The 23,575-nt window shown below is 40.4% G+C and overlaps 1 protein-coding gene across 1 annotated transcript in view; it reads right to left on the minus strand.

The window, feature by feature from the left end:
* Nucleotides 1-23,575, minus strand: part of ctnnd2a (catenin (cadherin-associated protein), delta 2a) — a 195,540-nt gene that overhangs the window by 116,462 nt on the left and 55,503 nt on the right. The window contains exons 3-9 of the mRNA XM_061094229.1: nt 12,906-12,940; nt 12,410-12,514; nt 8,077-8,249; nt 3,534-3,585; nt 2,773-2,983; nt 2,297-2,414; nt 1,134-1,266 (exon numbers count right to left, since the gene is read on the minus strand). Coding sequence (XP_060950212.1) covers nt 1,134-1,266; nt 2,297-2,414; nt 2,773-2,983; nt 3,534-3,585; nt 8,077-8,249; nt 12,410-12,514; nt 12,906-12,940 — 827 coding nt within the window. The remainder of the gene's footprint in view (nt 1-1,133; nt 1,267-2,296; nt 2,415-2,772; nt 2,984-3,533; nt 3,586-8,076; nt 8,250-12,409; nt 12,515-12,905; nt 12,941-23,575) is intronic.

Genomic DNA, 23,575 nt, shown 5'->3' on the forward strand with positions numbered 1-23,575 from the left:
GGAAAGTCAACATTTCCTTTGAATAGTACATTTCAAACAACGCCAAAGCAATCAATATAAAAACGATGTATTCATATAGGGAAATGGTCGGAGCCCTCTGTCCGTACTCTGCTTTCACTTTATCTGTGTTTGTTCATGTCTTCTGAAAGCTCACCAACGACACAACGAAGCATGGGAAATCACTGTGCATGTATTGCTTAACAACCATGCCAATGTAAAGGATGCATGGAAGTATGTAGGAGGTTGTGGAATTTGCGATTAACACAACACAACTTCCATCAAGTCGGAAACACAAGGGGTGCTCCGTTTATTAGCATCCAAACAAAACAACCAAGATGGCGTTAAATATCCCAGCATGCCCTGGGGTCTCAGACGTCATTACGTTCCCATCATGCATTGGGATCCTGACGTCATCACGCTACCCGGCATGCCCTGGGGTCACGTCATCACCCATGTAGGAGACTGACGCCAAACACATTAAGTAAATAACGGTGTGAAACTATACTGAGCACGAGGGTGAATTATGTAAGTCCCCATTCACTACAAAAGGAAATATCTCTTTTCATCCAAAAAGGCAGGTCATGAGCCTTTAGTCTGAATAGTAAAGTCCTTGAAACAGTGGGCTACCGACAGCATTTACACTGACCTACTATGCTCCATAAACAGCTGGCACAACACGGGTTCATTTTGGGCTTGCCATTCAGCCAACTCAATTATGCAGAGGCAAGAGAGAAAGCCAATAACAAGTCAATGCAACAGCAGGAGCAAATATGTTCTGACATCTCCCTCGATGTACAGCTGCTGTGATACAGAGTGGACCTTGAGGGACCAAACACAACACACTGATATGCACATTCAAAGACTGGCTAATTCAATAGACCTGAATGCAGCACTTGACATTTCTTGGAATCAAGGCGAGATGCAACGTAATAGAACACAGGGGCCGGTTATCATGCAAAAACTCCACTGGCACTAGATGCTGAATCAGCAGCAGCCACACACACACACAGTCAAAGATACATTGATGCTGGTTGAGATTTCCTCACATCCCTCAGCACAGGTGGTTGTGTTGAAGAGACATTTCACATTTGTTTTGCAAGGAAGTGAACCTGCACAAGTGTGTGAACTCCCACCTGCTAGACTGCCAGGTCTCTGCAGCGTAGCTGTAGCGTAGAGCTCGTGGGCGATCTTGTACTGGTCGGAGGCGTGGTGTGATGCCAGTCTTTTGGGAGACAGAGTTGCATAGCTCCCTATGCCTGAACTCATCTGAAAAGACATGGAGGTATTTTTTCTTTCAAATCTTAACAAGAGGCTTGGGGAATGTACAGGGTGGTGTCTATATACTGGAACAATTACTTGTTACACTGAAATGTAATGACAGCAAAACATTTGACATGATTGATGTGTTTTTATTCTGTCTGGTTCAGACAAAACAAAATTGTTTGTAAAACCAATTTTGCTAGGAATTTATTTTAGTTTTTAGACCACCTACATAATAATCAAACAATTTTATTATTTTTAATCATGTTACATTGATATTTGAAAATATTATCCATTCAAAAAATGTTAACTGACTTATAAAGATCAGTTTTAGTTGGAGGATAGGACTGAATCTACAATCACTCTCTAGTTGCAACATCCCATCCTTTGTTATAATCAACAATATAATTAAGTGGATATAAATTTGATCTTCTCTCCTAACACCCAACCACATGGCATCAATCAATATTCTGACTGTGATATCATAATTAAACATAAGGTAAGTGACAGCTTTGTTAGAGAAACAGCGGACATTGCAGCATGAATGTTGTTCTTTCAGTAATCTTTGTTGGCCTCAGATCACTTTCTAAATCCTCAGAACTGTCACGAGAATAATTTGCTCTTGAATGAAAACCATGCTGTTAATGGGTAAAGTCAATTAATTCCTCAAAACAATCTGACCAATTCAAATAATTATCAAACCAGAACAATATTTAACTAAGACTGACGGCAGGAGGGAAAAAACACATTTTGATGTCATAATTTGTCTCACGGACGGATGGGGAAGGTTCTGTGTGCACAAGAGTTAAATGTTGACATTTTCTCAAACACATTTGAAAATCTATTATATAAGTACGTGCACAAGTGTGTGTGTGACATGATTAAACTATTTGTCAATTTTTGTGTGGATTCACCACTTTGAGGAACAGAGTTTATAATCACACAAACTCTGGTGCAGTTACAGTTGCTTCACATAAAAACATTTAATACTTGGTTCATGTTTCTGCTCTAAAAGGTTCTGAGACTGTAAAGCTACCTGGTGAAGAGGCGACGATGATGAGCTGGCCCCTCCCCCCGCTGCTGTAGAGTTGGGTGGAGATGCCACCCTCAGGGGAGACCCGGCCCCTCCTGCTGTTGTCACGGCAACAGTGGTGCTGGAAGACAAATGGCAAAAAGTAACATAATTTGTCAGAAATAATGACTCTGAATGATAAATTCCATTTAGCAGATACAGTGACTTGTGAGAAATATAATGTGGAGTGTGTTTCCCCGCATGCCGACAGAGCTTTGACGACAATGAACTTCAAAGGTAGAATTTCCCATTCAATTCTGTTGTATGCCATCATCATGTATTTACTTTTCTCTCAAGCATGACTGATGTGTAAATACAGTAATTCCTTCATCTGCCACCCCCTTTATCCACCTTCAAAGACTGCAGACTCTATTATACATCAGTGGTAACAGCGATACGTCAAAATCAATATCAGTGTAACAGCCACTGCGGCTCTGTACCTGTAAGACTTGGCCAGTCGATTAGCGGTAGACTGTTTGTTGGGAGAGGAGGAGGAAGGCAGGCGTTCAGTGGTGGCGTACCCAGGCGCATCGGAGGCTGATCCCAGGCGCTGAAGCTTGCTGGGGGAACTGGACCCTGAGCCTCCTCTTCCTCCGGACAGAGGAGAGCTGACACGCTGGGCGGGCAAGGTGGAGCTGGAGTAGTAGATACCTAGAGAACAAGAGAATGGAGAGACTCAGTGGAGCGCGTACCTCCGTCAAGCCAGACCCCTTATGAAACCACGGCACCCACTTTTTATTTGGATCTGCACCAAATTGCATCAGATATCCCATAAAGATGCTTGTTTGTTTTTTTAAACAATATTGATTTGGTTCTTTCCTGGGTCATAGCCCAGCGCTCAGTAAAAGTTTAGAATTAATAAACTTGGGAATTAGAAGAACGAGTGGTCATACAGTTCAGCTGATATCGATCATTTGGAGTACATGGAGCAAATGCCTGATATTTAATAGTGGGGTGATATCAGGCGAGAGGCTCCAGTGACAGTGTATGGAGGAATAATATTGTACACACGTGAAAATATACATACTACAGGCTCTGAAAACCCTTTCCTTCTCGTAACGTTTTTAGTTCAATTCTCATGCACGTCCGTCACTGTCTCCAAATGTCATCTCTGAGTATCCACAGTGCTTCATGCTACATCAGATTAATTTATAATAAAGAAAATGTATTTCCACAAGGGGAGAGAGATGAGGATTCTTACCTGATCCCGCCCCGCTTTGTGATTGCTGATGATGGGCACGGCTGGATGTCACCTGAGGGGCAGAAGGGCGACACGGGGCAAGTTAGGGAGGAGGAGATGTGACAGCGACGAAAGGAACAAATGGAGGGAGTGATTGGTGGGTGAGGTAGAAGTTTTGGCGGGGGGGGGATTGAGTTATGGCAAATGGGATAAAAGAGAATAAAGGCACTGGCCATCAAAAACTTTTATGCACAATGAGTTCAGTCGAGCCTTTGAGGATCCCAAATGAACCTAGAGCAGCTAGTAATGAAGTCCCCACAGAGAACAGAGGGGTGATTCAAACAGACTCACAGAGGCAGACCGTGTAGTCCACAGAGCTCCACTGACTGAAACCACTCCTCCTAAAGCCTCGCTGCACCACACTCCTCGAAATCAGTGAAAGCACGACATGATCCATATATTCCCTTCTTAATATTTAACATCTTTCGTCACAGGAAATCTCAATTTATCGTTTAATGCAAATATTGTTCCTTTGTGTGGGGTTGTGCCTGCTCTCCATGTGCCAGTGATGGAAATGGCAGAGCATCGACTGAAATAGACAATAAGGAATTTACTGTGGTGGTGTTTGTGTATTTAAAAAAAGCTTTCGACACCATTGACCATTTACAACTGCTAAAGAAATTGGAACAATATGGCATTAGAGGAATAGTATAAAATGTGAAGCTCACTTTAGGTTAAAGAAAAAGTAAATAAACAAAGATTATGAATAACTTCACAACAGTTATAATCCTAATTATGTTAAAAAATATATAAATGTGTTTATTTCGGTTTGATTAAATTCATTTTAGGGCCTAATAGGGTTGCATACACAATTTCGGTCCATATATTTTATTTCCTCCTTAATTAATTAATTATTTTTTTTCTGGACAGAACTATATAAAACTGAAATAAACCTATAGCTTTCAAAACAATAGGTGATGAAACCACTAACACTTTTTTTTCTTCTTCTTCTTTAAAGTGAAGTTATGACTGTGTGAGCAAATCTGAGAATCCCTCTTTACCAAACGCCGCATGCGGGTCTATTCTATTAAAGTAACTCTAGCCTCCGGGGAGCGTGGGGAGCATATGCCAGTGCTTCACTGAGCCTCATAGGCTTATGTTGATGTTCAACGCTGTAAAGGTGATTCAAATGCATTATCACAAGAGTGACATTTTGTGGCAGTTGTAAGAGGCCACATTATGCAAGCACACAGTCACTGAGTCACCTTGGAGCCCTGTCATCACTGAATATACAGTAGCTGCACTCCAACATGCACTCATGTTTGTCTGCTATTCAGAGGTCTTTACAGTATATTATGGTAGAAACATGTGTGCACATTTATACAAACACACATTTGCCCTGTAATGTATAATGAAGACGTATATTTGATCATTCAATAAAACGCACACCTACACACACATATACAATCTGGAGTTACGTTTTAGTTGGTCAGTAAGAAAGTCTGCAAACCTAAATATAGCACACGATCACCTCTTATGTTCTCTGGTTGTATTTCCCTGCTTTTTGAGAAGCTAAAGAGTGTCTGCTGAAGACAACAGGCCTTTAGTTTAGCACTGCAGTGTTTGCACAGGGGGTCATGGACAGTGTCTTATCACCGGTTGAGTGGATTAGCAGTCTCCTCTAAAAAGAGAATCATAGAGTTTATGATGGCGGACAGGAGGAGAAGAAGAGGCAGAGGAGATTCTAATAAGGTCTGATAATGCAGTATTAAGTATACAGTAAGCTGTGGGGCTTTCATTTGTCTTCTAACATGATCTGGCACAGCAACATGTTATTGGATGTGTGGGGAAAACGTGTACCAATGATATTAGAGATGAAAATAAAAAATGAACAGAAACAGTAAAAGCTTTTATGAGTTTGTCTTGAAAATAAAGCTAAATTTTCACTTTCCCACAGAGTAAAATAGTTTTGCCCCAGATTTGGCAGACACACTGTCACACTTTCATTGGTCCCATATACTGCTAAAAATTATGATACATGCGTGGTCCACTCTTGTTTACCAGATCTGGGCCACAAGTTAGCTATTGCAATACCTCATGTCAACCAAAAGCCTGGTGCCTAGAGCACTGCATGTTTGCCACAAAAGGCCCAGATTTGTTTTGGAAGTATATTTGGGCCATAATTGCTAATTTAATTTAGACTAATTTCCATTTTGTTCAGGCCCCAAGAAGGTGAAGATGGTGGGATTTATCCTGTGCATGTTGTCAAAGTGCAGCCTTCTCTTTAAAAAAAGCTTAGCTCAGACTTTCTATGATTACCAACCTGAGCTGTAAGTGCAAATCTTTAAAATGATTTCCCAGGTCCTATAACTCGAACATCAGCTAAACATGGATTACTGCCATAATAGTTTGTCTTTAAAAAGAAAGCTCTTAGAGTATTTTATGTTTAAATGCTTTACGTATACAGTGTAACTTGATCTGTTAGTCTAAGTGCACATAGACAAAAATAATATTTGTAAAAAGTAATAGCCAGAGAGAGGGACTCTTGAATATGTATGAGCCCATTTATGAGTGTCCACCATAAAAGTCCCCCTGTGTTAGTTTAGTAGGTTATGAAGCCAAGTGAGAGATCATGAGGATGATGAGATACAACCGGCACAACTGAGTTTAGGATTCCTGTTAATGGTTTATGTTGCATGATTTTACCCAACGCTGCAGCTCTGCCTCGCTCATCAAGATTTAAAGTGAGACTGAAATGGACTTTGGACTGATGAAGAGGTGCCTGGATGTTGTGGAATGAATAGGTGACTGTATAAACAGATAGATGGATATGGATGGCAGATTCGCCGGGTAAATAAATTATGAGTATAGATGAATTGTTGGCTGAATTCCCTCGTAGAAGTAACGCTGTGACACACCGCGCGAGGGAGAGCACTTTCTCAAGCTCGCTCTGTGTCATCTCACAGTGCTGCTTATTTTCCCCGCCAGTAAAGCACTGGGATGTTTGAGGTGCCATGTATCCATGCATTATTAAAGCTGGGCCTCTCAGGGTTATAAATACCCTACAGAGGAGCAGCAACATGCCACACTTTCATTTTCTCTCTACCTGAAACAGTCACTTGTGAAAACTTGCTAAAACTGCACACATGGTGGAGGGCGTGAAGCAAAATATAATCCCATGTTCATATGCATTTACCCCCAGTTGCACAAGTCTGCAAACACACAAACAAAACATGCATGTAATGCGTGCATATACATGCTAGTGCTGCTAGAAAGGCAGCTCCATGCAAGCCGCATCTGCCTATCTAGCAGCACTGGCATGGGTAAAGCTATTCATGGGCAACAAGCCCTGCTGACAACACTGGCCCCATTACTCTGACAAGCCAAAGACATCAGAGAGAGGAATACACAAACACATGCACACACGCACACACACACTCATGCTAACACAGACAGAGATGGTGAGCAGAGAGAAAATCAAGGCAGAGGAGAAGGGAAAAGAGGACAGGAACACTGCAATACAAGGACATGAAATATATAATTCTGACTCTAGAAAGAAAGAAGAAGAATTCCTTTTGCCTCATCTGTCCCTCCAACTATATGTCTGTCGATTTGTTTTTCTGCCTTTGCCCCCTTTATTTATTATTCATCAAGTGAAGAAGGGAGTGCTTTCTCTGAAACCAGAAATTAAATGAGCTAAAATGAGCTTTGGTTTGACTGTAGGGTGGAGGGATTAATAAACGTGTTTACGAAGACAGACCATGTCACTGTGTGCAAAGAAACACACACTTATACACACAGGTTTGCACACAGACACACCAACACACACAATTCAAAAAAATAAACACATCACAAAACAAACTCACTGACAACTTGTGCAGGTATTTACAAAAATGTGTGTGTGTGTAAGCTAGACAGGACTGTCATGGGGTTTCTCTCTTCATCATCACATGGTTCATTTTTTAGATCTCATTGATAACTGTGTGTAATTAATTGTCTCCTCTTTTTGTTCAATGATAATCTTATTACCTTCCTCTTTCTAAACAACTTTGAGGAATTCGTCCCGAGCCTTTCACTTCCTCCAAGATACAGACAAAGTGCTCTCGACTGCTTGAGGAGGACTTCATTAATGCTAATGAAAAGGGTTTCTGTGTATATATAGGCAAAAACAAACCCACATTCTGTGAAGGCAACGCGATTCAGAGTTACACTCGGCTGATGATGTTGGTGCATGAAAAAGGGTTAGAGGATAAAGAAAGGTCTCTGACGAGGAATCACAGCATGGACATTAACACTAACACTGTGCTGGTCCTCAAAAATCTGAGTGCCTTCGGACATTCATAAGTTCATTGCAGTTGTACTTATAAACTGAGGAGAAGTCACTTCAGGTGAATTCCCTTCACAGTCAAAATCATGTCAATTATTTAGATACTCTGGTGGTCAAACTCGTCTGAGCAAAAGTTTACCAATTCTTGTCCAACTGTGCATTTCATCATCATCAGCATCATCATCATCATGAACAGCAGCATCTGCATTATTATGTGTGCGCAGCAGCATTTCCTACCTGGTTGTAGCTGTGCACAGCTCCTCCAACCTGCCCGCTGCGCTGAGGAGTTGCTGCGGAGATGCTGTCGCTAAGGGCGAGGGTCTGGTTGCTATGGTAGCTGGCAGAGTACTGGAGCGAAGCCTCCGGGGTGGAGTTGAGCTGCAAGGAACTCTGGGAAAGGAGAGCGGGTCCTACCGATAGAGATAGGAGCGGTGTGTGTGGTTGGGTGGGATGAAGAGGATTGAGTGGAGTTTGTGTTTGTGTATGTAGAGAGAGAGAGGGAGGGAGAGAGAGAGTTAGAGAGAGGGGGGGGGAGAGAGAGAGAAGGGGGCAGAAGAGAGAGAGATTAAGAGTGAGAAAGAGAGGGGGCATGAAGAGGAGGGATTGAGAGGTGAAGAGTGAAATGGGGAAGAGAGAGAGAGCAGCAATTTAGAGCAGATAGTGCAGCAGTGCAGCACTCCTTGAGTTGGCGATGGCATACATAATTTATTAGCAGAGGGGAAGAGAAACAGAGGAGCACAGAGAATGGGAGGAGGAGGAAGAGCAGGGAGATGGAGATGATGGGAGGAGGAGGGCTGAAAATAAGAAAGTTGTAATAGATGGAACACCTAACAACTCAAAACTTTACCCTTTGCGACTTTGCTGCGTCGCGGGATGTTGCAAAGTGGCATCGTATTAGGATTCATTGATTCAAATTGGTTCAACAGCATAAACTTTCATGATACAATTCCCTAAATTTTTACAATTTGGGATACCTCTCTCAAATCTTTGCAGGTATAATCCACTTTATATATGTAATTATTTGTGAAGGCTATGCCTATATATCTATGCCTTTATTATTAAGAAGTGTGATCAATATCATTATCTTTACAGGATAATAAATAAAATGTATAAATAATAAATATACACAAGTATAGAAACAAACCCACTGATATCTGCTCACCAGAGAGCTGTTGAAGGCGTTCTGCTGGTAGTAGTCATGGCACATCATTATAAATGTAGTTATGGCATTTCGATTTTGTATTGTTAATCAAAAGCACCATTAAAATGTTTAACTTTTAAAGTGTGTGGTTATAAAAGAATGATTTAAAGACAGAAGAAGTTCCAGACCTGTTTTTATATTTTTAAGAGACTTATTTTGCAGTAAAAAAACAAACGTGTGAAAGAAAAATAAATACACTTTTGCCTTCCTTTGTGAATCTGAAGGAGAACAAGAAAATAACAAAATAAAATCTGTACCGCATTGAATTGCAGAGCGTCATCTTTTTCTGCAGCTCATAGTATTGAATTGAATCGTAAATCTAGTCATGTGGAGTCGCACTGCATCGCAGCGGGGGTGAAACATACTCGCTTCATGTGTATCTTTAATGTACTCGAAAGTCATCGAGATGCATATCCCATCGGCCTTAGTCATGAACATGCATGGCTCACACACACAGACAACAATCTCAGGGCTCCACCGCCCCAGTTTAGGAGGGACATCATGGGCAGCACCTGACAGAGTCACTACTGCAGCACCGATTAATAATCCCTTACTCTGATTCCCCTGCTGGGCTCATAAAACTGATATTGATTGGGGAGAAGAACATCATGAGGTCGTTTTGAAGATGGACTATCTTCTAAACTGCGAATTGGGTCATGAGGTCGGCTGGAGGGAAATGTTACAAACCACTCTGTAGTCAATGGTGAATGTGGTTGTGTGCATTATCTGTATGTGTGTGTGGCTTGGATGCCGTGAAGAGCAGTTAGGTCTGTGACCTGTTCATTCAGCAGTCGATACATATTTCATAACGTTGCTATTTTTACTCTCTCCCCCCTCTGAATACAACGTTCTTGTACACAAAATGTATGTAATTATAGTTTGTAGCATAAGGAAGCCAAACTAGAATATTTCTCCTTTCCTTACTTTTGAGATTTCAAATGTTTGAATATCATGAATATATCCTCACAGAGTCTACAACAAGTGTCTTCCCCAGAGCTCACTGGCATGTCGGTTCCATCCCCAAAATAACAAAGGGCCTTATTATTGTTATTCTATTTCCCTGCTCTCCATCTCTCTCCCTCTGTCTCTCTCTTCCCCCGGAATCCCTTCTTCTCCCCGTGACTCTGTGCAATGTGAACCAAGACCAACTCTGCTGCTTCTCCTCTTCATAAAAGACCTGTCTTTTCTCGTCTCAATTCATTCCCAGCTTTTTATGAATTATTAAACAGCACTTTGTGTTACACGGTCTGAGTGGGAGCTCCCAAAGTTATTATCACTCAGCCCTGGTGTTTGTTACATTGTGTGTGTCGTGTGACAAAAACTGTGTGTGTTTGTTTCCATGTTCATACGTGTGAGGGGAAAGTATGCTTTTGTGATGGTCAGACGAGAGGGAAATCTTTATGTTTGTTCAAATGAGGGATGTTTAACATGTGTTTGTGCTTGTGTGATACTTCACCATGTAGGTGTTGTAAGTAATGTGATGTAAGGGTGTGTGCTGTTTGTGTCTCAGGGTTTGTGTGAGAGGATGAAATGAAAAGAACACTGTCGCCAGAAGGGCTTTACGTCCTTTTGTGTCTCTGTTGAGTCTCAGTCTCCAGTTTCACATGAAACACATGAATTTTTCAACAGCTCAGTATAATTATGAAAGTCTCTCTCACACAAGCACACACATATACGCATACACACACACACACGTCTCTCTATAGATGTGAGGACACTCACTGGCATAATGCATTCTCTATACCCTTACCTAACCCCTCAAACAAGCCTTTGAAATTGTGAGAACCAACCAAAATGACCTCACAACATCAAAATGTCCTCAGAATTATGGTATTGAAACAAAATTGGCCCTCAAAACCATAGAAGACATGCGCGTTATGCACACACACAGTCATGTCTCCATGACTTCAGATGACATTGTATTGACTTCGTGGAGTCGTTGAGTTACATGTATGTATATATCTACTGTCGCGTGGCCCATAAGCAACTACAGTGTCAGCTGAAAGTAAAAAAACAAGTTTGTTTAGAGCAGCCTTTCACTGAAGACAGTGACTTGTCATAATTGGGTGTATTTAACATTTAGCTATTTAAAGTGTTCCCTTATGGGGGAAACACACACACACACACACAAACTCACATTATATGTGTGGACACTCACTGCCTGAGCTTTACAGCCTAAACTGAACTGGGCTGAATCTACTAAGTGATGCTTTGATAGAGAAATATTTGGACTCATGGACTTCCTAAAAATAAGAGTCTAATTATTTGATGTTATTTAATTATTAGTTTTTTCCCTCTGCTGTTTCTGCTTTGCATTGATGAGAAGAAGGAAGCAGTTTGAACCACACGTAACAATTGTTAGGTAAATATTCCAAAACCCTGTCCAATGTTTGTGTCATCCTACTCTACTCCAGAATTTGAAACGTTATATATCGTGGGTTGTATGCTATAGGTACTCCACTATGGCTAAAAAAAATTACATACGGTCAAGCCTATGCTAAACTATGAGTATAAATGTGCTGGACCCCACATATGTGCATGCTCTTAAAATGCCATCCATTACAGCAATATCAACCAATATCAAAAAGGTCAGCAGACAATAAGTAAAATAGGAACGCAGTGTTCCACATCCAATGAGCTGCAAAGAAAATGCCAAGCACATTTAGAGACCTCTCACGCAACCGGCCTCTCAATCACAGACTGAATTTGTTCATCAGAATCCAAAGCTCACAGGGTTGAAAAGCTGCAGGAACCTGGGCAGTTGTTGGTACAAACCTAAGAGGGACGTGTGTGTTGTTTCTCTTTCCATCTACACATTAGAAGAGCAAAGACATTTTTATCTAGTTTGCACTAGGGTTTGCAACTTCGACTTTCGGTACCAAACTACGGTTCTCATTTTGTGTCTAAGGGACATATTCACATTTTATATTATACTTAATCTAACTTTTTAGATACTGTCTGGTCTGGAACAAAATCCTCCCTCGACTCAGCTCGCTTACTGTAAGTAGAAATGAAATCTGAGTGAGAGCTCAATATTAACACAGGGAATTGCTGCACTTAGGCCAGATATCTAATGGCCTATGGGGCTAATAAGAGCACATTTTCTCCTTTGCTTTCAGCAGAACAACATAATTAAACATTACACACCCACCTTGTATTTAAACCAACCATAGATATTATGGTTTTTATTAAAAATCTTCCGGATATGCTTAGTCACTCTTTGTCAGGAGCGACTGAGCAAGAATATAAACAATTTCAGAGATTGTTTTGAAGCAGCAATAAGTCTCTTTACATTTGCTAAGCAGATTGGGTTAATATCCTGTCTGCAGACTTAAGCACACACTCATTGATGTTGATAAGTCCACTTACGTTCTGCACTGTCCAGTATCCCTGATTCCTGAAGGGAGCGAATGCAGGAATCCACCAACTCCAAACCCGTGGTCAACTCATCCTCGATATCCTTCTGTCCGTCTGCTGTGAAAGAGGAAAAACAGGATGTGAGAGACGGGAAATGAGGGAAGGAGATGATGAGAGATGAAAGAGATCTCCCTGCACTGTACACTTCGATTCTCTACTCTCACAGTCCATAAAACTCCAAACATTATGTCTTGGTTATGAGCTCTAGGACATTTTGATTAAATGCTGGAAAGGACCCTGATAAGTCTTCCCTGGGCGCTGCCTGAGTGTAAATGAAGTTGTTCGAAAAGTGTAGTGGATTGAATGTTAAGTTTGTGTAAGGAGATTTGAAGTAAGTCTGTATGTTATCTTTAAAAAAACAGGTTTGAGCAGTCACTTCATGCAACAATAACTTTACAGGCATGGCTGAGCAGCAAGTGGATGGGTTTGAGCGAATGTTGAACTTTACCTTGAGCGTTCCAGCGAAATTGCTCATCCGTCGAACTGCAAAAGAAGGAGGCGGTCAATGTTAAGAATGATAAGAGAATTAATACAATAAAGTTAAATAAAGTTGTACAATATATAGTAGCCACATTTTAAATACGTTTAAATATTTACATTTAATATTATTTGCTGGACTGACTGAGCTAAATCTGTTTTATTCTGAGGAAGTTTGAAAAACAAATTAGAAACAAAATAATGGGAACAAAACTCTAATGTCATTTTAGATTTTAGTCAGCCCATGCCAATTACTGTAGATTTTAACAGCATGAAATCCTGACAACAAGTCTTTTTTGTTCTCAAATGGATGGTGTTATGGACGGATACACAACAAAAGCACACTCACACATTCACAGACGCAAACACAACCAAGACTTATTTTCCATTCTCTTGATCACTGTCAATTGATCTGAGATTGATGGGAAGGGAGGTTGAGCGCAGAGAAAAAGACGAAGCCAGGTAGAAGGAGAAAGCAGACGGAAAAAAAAGAGGCAGAAAAAGAAAGTTGAAGGCGAGTATTGAGCCACCAGCTGTGAGATCAATACAGACACAGACACACTAAATGATACATATAGACTGTTTCATCTGACTTTATCTACACCATTAGTCCGGCTGTCTGGCTGGTTTCTGTGCCTGTCCTATTAAGACTGTTTGGTATTCCACATGCCCAGACTTCTTTCTAATTGAATGTCTGTCAGTGTGTGTGCTTGTGTGATTTGAGTGTCATTGCACAATTTGTGTTTAAGAGTGCCTGTAAGCAATCCTGTGTGAGCAAATGTGAATGAGTGAATATGTTGACGTGTGTTTATTTGTCTATTTGACATGATGGTGATGATTATGGCCGAGATGGCATTGGTCTCCCAGAGATTGAGCGTCTTCTAAACAGTTTGATTTTAGACACAACAGCCTATTTCTGGGAGACTTACGTCAAAAGGGAATCATGTGTGGCAATATGTTTGCAATAAAGTACCCAGCAATTTAGGTCATTATGTATAGACTGTATTTAAAGAAGGATATGATAGCTCCTCAAAAGTGAAGCTCTCCTGCTGGTTGGCTGCAATATAGGTAATAAACTCCACCTCCTCCATGTTAATGAATGGTATTTGGGCCAAACTAACAAGTTAAAATGCATGTCAACTTTTCCACAGAGATGGTGTCTGTCATTGTAGTTCTTATTTCACTGATCTTCAAGTGAAAGGTTATTTGGTGCTAAACAAAAAGAGTGAATTATCATGATTGTAGCCAATCACTACTGTGTTGAATCTGACTGTGAATGATCCAAGATGGCAGCCTTTCGGATCTGGGATATTTTGACATCATCTCTGTAAAGTGGGAGGAAGTGGAGACGCGTCGTCCATCTTTTTATACAACTTTATCTAAATAAAGTATGACAGTATGTTGCTATCCTTAAAAACCACTGGACCTATGCTGCTTACGAAACAGCTGATTGTGAAGCACGATGACCATACCAGAGTACAGGGTTTGTGAGGACTGATTAGATGGATGCTCCAGTAGGAGCTTGTGCGCTGCTGACGTTTCACACAAGTTAGCCTGCACACAATAGCACACTAAAACCATGGCTAATACCAAACCATAGCCATCTGTAACCTAAATGTATACCTGCTTGATTCGTGAAAGGTGTTGAGACTATTACAGGGAATGCAGAGTAATATAGATCATTGTTCTTAAAAGCACTCAGAAGGCAATTATGTTTAGGTTCCGCCAAATACACAACAACAGCAACTGTTTATATGAACAGTCAATGGAGTGAGAAAAGATGGTTAAGAGTGTCTGACATTTCACTCTACTGAAAATGTTTGTACTGGTTGAAAGAAGGAAGAAAGGAAGGAAGGAAGGAAGGAAGGAAGGAAGGAAGGAAGGAAGGAAGGAAGGAAGGAAGGAAGGAAGGAAGAAAGAAAGAAAGAAAGAAAGAAAGAAAGAAAGAAAGAAAGAAAGAAAGAAAGAAAGAAAGAAAGAAAGAAAGAAAGAAAGAAAGAAAGCGACATAATCAGTATTCATTTGCTTATGTGTTTTCAATTAAATGTTGACGATAGGCTAAGTCAATGCTTTACCATTCCTGATATTTTTGACATCATTTGCAGGATTCACATTTATCTTGCCCCTGAGGATGCAGCATGCCCTGAATTTATTCAGTTCAAACTAGCAGTTACATAACCACACTAAAGAAGGAATGAGCATCTACTGGTGCAATAAAGCTCAATGGCAAAATCTGCAGATTTGTCCAAGTGAAATCTTTTAAACTCAACAATTACTCTCCAGCTGGGACTGAATGATGTAAGTAAAGGTCAGTTGGAAGCTAAAAGAAATGCTTGCAAGGCTAATGAAACACCATCACTATGTGGCAGCAACAGCCTGAAGGTCAGTAATGTGGGACAGTGATCAAAGGATCTTTCGATTAAATGCTTGGACCAGCGGAGACATTTTCAAACCTTAAATTTGAAATTCCATTTGTCTATATATAATGTGCATAAGGATGACGTTAGGCAAATCTTTGAAAGATTAAAATAAATCATCGTGCTAACCATGGCCTTTCTGCTTGAGGATAGTAAGTGCCCTTCCAAGAGACTAAAGTTGTTGTACAGCAGACACAATTGATGTGTTTACACATTAAATTGCTGACATTTAATACATTTAGTCTGACTGTAGCAACTGCCAACTTTCTCATCAAAACATTTGAATTTAAATGAGGACTGGGCAAACACCATTAAAGTTGATGTGGTGGGAAATGCATTTAAATTCTTTGGATAGTGTTGGCAAAGGGAACCAAATAAGTAAGATGTCACAAGGAAAAGCAACGTAACTTACATAAATGACTGTATTGTGTGTGTGCGTTTGCAATAATCTTTAAACGGCATTATGTTGCTTTCTTTGCGGTTTGCCCAATGTCAGCAAGTTACAGTTACAATTCTACTGTGGTTGTATTTGGTGCTTAAAGAATGTCAGCAAAATATATGTCAGTATTTCTGATAGGGTCTTATTTTCACTGGCATCAGCAAATACAAGGTTTAATTGAAGCTTAGCGAGCAACTACTGATGCACATGGGACACACCGCCACCCACAAGTAAAATGTCCACCTTAGTGAAATATTACTCACCCTGACTATAGGTGGAGTGATTGCATTGCATTAGTATAACCTAAATTTAGTGGATTCAGAGAAATAGCATTGTACTTAATGAGAATGAAAACCAGGCGATGGGGAACTGTGCCTGAAGGAAATCCAACAGGGTAACAGTGGTGTCACTGTGTTAAACTGTAGTTAGTTAGAGAGAGAAGGGCAAGACCAAAAGAGAGAAGTTGCATGAGACACTGAGAGCTGATAGACAGGGCAGAGAGATTTAATAAGAATTATTCCACAACGTTGCACACGCTCGCCTGCAATGCCTGAACACTACATCCAGCCAGGCAGTGTCTCTTTTAACAGTGAGCCTGTATTTCAGGGACATTTTACCCTCACTTCTCCACTATTAACAGACAGTGTCCTCTACTGTCCCCAATGAAATCCACATGCAATCATATGCACCTACCCTACTTAGCATTCACAAACATAGACCCTTGATGTAAAACACAGTTTGCTCCTGTAGTCCTACTTTGTGCATGGGCGTGTAATGTCGACTGGTAACATAAAGGCTACTAAAAGTATAACTAACATATTCAAAAGCAAGACTAGATGTATTTACATTGAAATAAAAACATATGCATGGATGACAAATTATAGGGTCGTTTTTCCCTTTAATTTGTTTCATTTCATAAACACATTAGATATGTGCTGCTAAAGGTGATGACAGGTCCTGGGAAAGTGCACTTTTGAGATTTTAACACAAATAAAGAAAGAAAACAGGTAAACATGCTGACAATGTGTTTATGCTAAAAATATAAAGCCATCTAGACGGTATTCCCAATAGCCGAATCCTTCATGAGTTATTAGGTCTCAGCTTGAAAGACATTACTCTGAGAGAGTTACATACTGTCACACAAGGTTCTGCTCAAATGCTCCAGCTGCCTCCTTTCACAGATAGTAACACTCCCTGTCCTGATAAGGCTGTCAGCATGAGTGTGCGTGTCTGTGAGCAAACAACGCACGTGCACACATCCACAGTTTGCTCTCACATAAAATAGAATATGCAGACAAACATACACTCGCTCTTGGTAAGACTTTCAGCTGCAAGTTCTTCACAGAGAAAAAATATTGTACACAGCAGATACACAGATTAAAAATACCCACACTAATAAAGGGTGTCACATGCAATAATTCAACTAAAATCACTTATGATCATTGAAAACTGCAACGAGTTGGAGCGAGGAATAGACGTAAGGCTTGGTGTGCACTTCAGCTATTTTATTACTGCCTGTATTAAAACAGGAGCCTGACAGACATAAAGTATGTGGTAATGTATAAGAGGGACAACAAATAACCAAGCTAAATTCAGTGTTGGGTTGCTTTGAAAGTGTAGGGAGATGAAGCTTCACCAGACAGAAGCAACCAACCACAGAAATGTAGCCAGCTAAGTTTCTCTAATTTGAGCCTAACATTTCCCTCTGGGTCAATAAACTATCTATTTATCCAACTTCATCCTTCATCCATTGTCCACTATCAGTAAGATACACGGGTTACATGTTATGTTTTCTTTTTTATGTATGGCCTCTGAATGGATGGATGACAGTTTAAAAATGTGTGAATATGAGCAATATGAGTGATTGTAAGGGATGTGTACTTTGTCTCCTCTGTGTGTGTGTGTGGGTGTGTGTGTGTACACCTGTTTGTGAAGTCTCTGACACTCTATACAAAATGCAGTCTATTGTTCTCATAACAAGGCTGAGGACAAACTTTTGTGGATATGACAGCTGAAAGACATTGGCGCTGGAAGTGAATTGACTCGTCACAGTGTTCATTGAGATGACTTCCTGACAGCTGACAGCTGCAACAACAAAAAACAATATTCCGACAGAACAAAAAACAATACGGATATTTCAGCTACCTACAGATTTTTCCTCCTTTTGGGCCCTACACATTCATATGCATATGTTTAATCTACAAGTGTGCATTTATGTGTTTTTAGGTATATGTGCATATATGCACGTAAGACATGCACAGCAGAAGTAGACTGCAATCATGCAGCTATACACATATTAACATATGTTTGACATAAGCAGATACAAAACAGCGATTGTAATTGTGTCTGTATAATGAAAAAATAAATAAATAAAAAGGTCAGCATAAATAACAAATGCAATCACACATCGTGGCATGCTCTTCGTTGTCACAGCATCTATGTGCATCTACGCACACATGCAAGTCTGTATAATTTCATCTATATGGGGCTTAACTGTTTCTGAAGATGTTTATTGAACAAATATACAAAAACCAAACAAATATACAAAAAACAAAAACATACTAAATATGCTAAATGAAATACAAATATAGAAAAACGTCTTTAGAACGCAGAGCTTAGAGGGGCTGAGACAAGCCTACCCCGGTTGCTTGGTTACTCAATGGTTGGATTGTGTCCCCTGTATATACGCGTGTGTGTGTGTGTTTTCATTCGATTACTTTTGTGTGCATACACATGCACAATTGCGGTGAACCACTGTGAGCAGCACCTGCTGGTTGCACTATTGCAGCTTCATGGTACATCTGCTGTGTGTGTCTAAATCACTGAGCTATTATAGTTATTATGATAGGTGGGCTATCGCTGTTTTGCACCAGCACAGAAAATGACAGAAGACCCCCATGCATAATTCACCAGGGACGGGTGGCCTGACACCAGGTGTTCTGCGTTATTGTGACACACACACACACACAGACACACACACACACACACATACACATACGGGTACAGTGAGCATTCTACTCATCTGGAATGTTACCACACATTATTGAACTACAGATTAAAAGCCCTACTGCTCCCAATGTGAAATGTTATAATAAAAGTTTCACTAATGGTGGATTATAGAATGGTATAATGGTATAATAAAGATTTTAAGTGTGATCTTGTGCTTGAGCTACAGATTGAGTTTATCTTTACATATTAGTCAACTATAAATTTAGCGTGATCATAAAACCTGAAAATGTATATTAAATATGTTTTCCCTCATGATGTATTGAGATGCAAAAGAGCTGGTTTATGGATTTGTTTGTGCATAATACATTTTTATACACGTTCACTGGAGCACTTACAGATCATACTGTAGATCATGCAGGGACATTGGAACCGCATAAAATGTAAACCATGCATGTGCACAGCAGAGAGATTAAAAGCAAGCAAATAGAGAACAGAGTAGGTTATGTAAGCATTTACTAGCTGGAGGCTGCTACTATGCATTCAGGTACAGACTGAAGACTGTCTGAGGCTACATTCGACTATGATGTTTGTTTGAAAACACATCAACTCTGGTAAGGATTCGCCTGTAGTGTGGACGCCATGGCGTCCACACTAGGTTTATAGCCGCGAAAACAGAAGAGTCAGAAAACACTGCTGGCGCTGTTTTAGTTTGAATACTCCAGGGCTGTGTTTCAGTGTGGACGAGCAGAAACTGAGGTGTTTGGAAACTTTAATGTCGACACTCACACTTGTTTGATAATTAGCTCCTTTCAGCATTGCTTGTTCTTCAGGCTCCCATCACATGACCCCCTTTCGGAAGTCAACAACCGGCATTAGCCTTTGTGACCAAAGTAGAACGCAACATGGATATCAAATACAGCATTACAGCAATTCCCACTGCAAAATGCGTTTTGCAGTGTGTTCGTATGGACAGGGATTAAAACTGATACCGGGCCAAAAGTAATGCTTATTTGGACAGAGATCATTTTTCAACACAGTAGTATGGATGTAGCTGATGTTCTCAAAGTAAGTGTAGATTCATTTTCAGAAGTTTTGTCACAATTATATCTTCTGTATAATCTTCTACTTGAAAGGACTTGGATAGGCTTTGTAGACTGTAGGTTGCCTTGGTTGACAGGTTTAGAATTTTTTTTTCTGTACTACACTTTTCTTCAATAGTCACAGAAAGACGTGACAAAAGAAATTTAACAAGAGAAGATAAAAACGCTCATCAGCTACATTAATTGGGCAAAATGTATTGGCTCCAGGTAAGGTCCTCTTGACTGAATCACAATAGAATGTTCGATAATATTAGCATATATTTTACGTATACAATAATAATACCACAGACTGCTAAGTACAGCGTCAAATGAAAGTCAAAAGATGATATTGATGTATCAGCACAGTGCTGGTCCACAAAGTGCTGTGAAAACAGTTGGCTCCCCGAGAACAAGTCACCAGTGCTTCTATAGCACATCAGATGTAACACACATCACAGGTTCACACACGGTTTATTGAGGTTTCAGCGGTGTTGTGACAAAGCTGTATGTCCACAGAAAATGGCATTTTCAAATGTTTCCAGCTGGGTAGATTTGAGGTTGACCCTAATAAGTATGTTCACACACCACTGTATTACTGAGAGAGAAAATCATTGGCAAAACAGTAAGGGATTAACAGAGATTACAGAGACCATCGTGAAAACACTTGGCCAGATTGTCAACTGCGTTGCTGGCTCGCAGTCAGAAACACTTTAGCCTCACCCAGTATACATGAGTATGCCACATGTTGAACTGACTTACTGAGGTCTGGACACATTGTTATAGCTAGTTGTGATTTCTGAGAAGCGGATTGTGCTCTCGAAAATGAATCTGCAACAGATCCTGACTTTGATTTCCCTTTTTATACTCAAATATCTGCTGTGTTGTGATGAACAAACAAATGCTGATTTGGATGAAGCAAACCACATGTCGGCAGGAACTTCCCAGATGTTTGTTCGTCTTCATGGACAGATGGAACACTTTCACAGCTTTTTTATGTTCTAATGTCAATCACTCCCATCCTCCCATTTACAATGACAAAAACCTGTTCCTTCAGATTAAGCGGACAACAGTCTATAGCTTGTCTGTTGAAAAATAAATCTCTTGTACCCTCTATAACCCATAAGCACATATTAATATGACACAGAAGCACACAAACACACATACAAGGGCAGAAGTGTGATGTCATGGGCGGAGAGGACACCTCAAAGGTGTCTGGGCTGAAGCATTCAACGATATAAATCAGTCACAGAGTCAATGCCAGCGGATTCAACTCCAGTGGAGGAACATAATATAATGTGTGTGTGTGTGTACGTCCTTTAAAAGTTGTGCAGAAACATTCTAGTTCGAACCATTGTCGTCCTCACAACTTTACACGGCTGTTTGAATGTTGACACGTAGTTTTAAGGTATAATTAGGTTATAGGGTTAGGATTAGGCTACGAGTTGTTGTTTGGTATTTACCTGTGGTGAATAATATTAGATAGAGGAGATATGCATGAGGTCATTGAATGTCCTCACATATATTGGAAGACAAACATGTGTGTATGTGTGTGTGATGGTGAGCGTGCAAGGGGAGAGAGGTTATTCGCCTTACACGTCTCTCTCTTTGAGGCCCCCATGAGACCAATTACCAATACCCAGTGGTTACACACATACGCCCATGTAATCTTACACCACACTGCTTGACAGTTTGATCAGTATAAATGCTCAACATGAGTCTTATACTGTCAATATTCATGATTCAGGGGAGACAGCTTTAAGTGTGGACTACTTACCACTATAAAAAAAAATACATTTGCACACAGTGAAACTTACAAGACTTGATTTGCACAACATTCAACAAATGACAGTGGAGAAAGAGCTTGATGACACTAATTCTGTGTGAGCAAAGACTATAGAAACCTTTTCAGGATTGCTTCTTGTCTAGTCACTTACAGTACAATGGACAGTATTCTGGTCTCAATGTACTCGGAGCTGTCAATCCTCCTGCAGCATTGAACTAAATCTCGGCATTCCTTAAAGTCACTTGCTCAGCAATTCATTTTTGTTCAGCAACAAAACACCTCTGGCTGATTCACTTGCTCTACAGGTAATTTGTTTGAACTATTGCAGTTCCCGCTCTAAACCTGCCTGTTTGGAATGCGTCGGTTTCTTGTTCTGGTCATTTAGTGAGTCCTCCTCAAACAGTTCTACAATATTCTCTCACTTTTTATTGTTGGTGTGCTGGAGGTTGAGTGCAGAGGTGTTTATAAACGCTCTATGGTGCATAGCGAATGTTTTTGTTTTTCAGAATATAAAATCAGTTTTTGCTTTATTACTGTTGCATGTTAGTTTGAATTATTTACTGCTGATATTATTATAACTGTTAATCAACCGACCAAATCTTCAAACCCATGCTAACGACTTTTCAAAATGCGAGCTGTCACCTGGGTAATAAAGGTGACAGAACAAACGTTGAGCTTTTCGTATGAAAACAAATAGCTAAAGAGGAAGTGATTCTATAAAAGCTGTTGCCATGATGGAGATCAGCACCTGCGACAGCAGTGAATGTCTGTGTCAGTCTGATATGGTGAAATATTGGACGGGATGACATATATTATTGGCAGCAGGCTGCCAGTTGCAGTCCAATGCTGTAGTTGATCCGAGGTCATGGGAAAATACTTGTTTACCTCTGTCTGCAGACTGAAAGATGTTGGGTGCCCAAATCCCACCACATTAAATACTGTACTTCCCCTGGGCCATTTACAAAACACAAGTGTGGCAAGTATGAAGCACGTCAGATGTCCGATTCTCGATATTTACATACGGAAAGAAAGCCAGACAGACATTTGTGGAATTAGAAGACGATGTAATTGAACTTATTGCACCTAGAGTAGCAAGCTCCTGCAAGAGCTGTAATCATTTTCATCTCATTTAACATGTTGCCACATAATCAGAAAAGATGTGTCTGTAATCAACAATGTGGGCACGTATATTATAGTGTAGTAATGCCTTGCTGGACCTATCACTCACTCCCCCGCTGACATAGTATCTTTAAAGTGAAAGTGAATATTCATGATTTAATAAACAAATAACACAGTGTAGGTGTGTGTAAAGGTGTAAACGATTATAAAGTTGTTCACATTGCTTAGGGTGGATGCATTTATATATAGTGTTTGCATGGGAATTTGTGCATTACATACAGTTTGTGTGATTGATTGATGAATGATGTAACGGGACATGAACCGGGGGCCCCAGGGAGCTGAGGTTTTAATTAAGTGGTATGAGAGGAGCTGGTTGGTCTGGCGATCACAATATATCAGCATGTCTGGTCTGCAGTGACTCCTACAGCGCGGGCACACACACACACACACACACACACACACACACACACACACACACACACACACACACACACACACACACACACACACACACACACACACACACACACACACACACACACACACACACACACACACACACACACACACACACACACACACACACACACACACACACACACACACACACACACACACACACACACACACACACACACACACACACACACACACACACACACACACAAAAGCCATCTGGCTACAGCGCGGGGTGCAGCTAACTGGTCTCTCTCTGTGCCTGTTAGTATTTCAAAGTTGTTAAATCTCATCATTTTACAGGCTGTCAATAACTGGCACGAAATGTGTAGAAGTCAACAATGGATAACATCTTAAAAAATAGGGACAAAAAAAACAGTTGACAAGATGTATTTCAGA

The sequence above is a fragment of the Limanda limanda genome, chromosome 20, assembly GCF_963576545.1.
Source record: "Limanda limanda chromosome 20, fLimLim1.1, whole genome shotgun sequence".
Lineage (NCBI taxonomy): Eukaryota > Metazoa > Chordata > Actinopteri > Pleuronectiformes > Pleuronectidae > Limanda > Limanda limanda.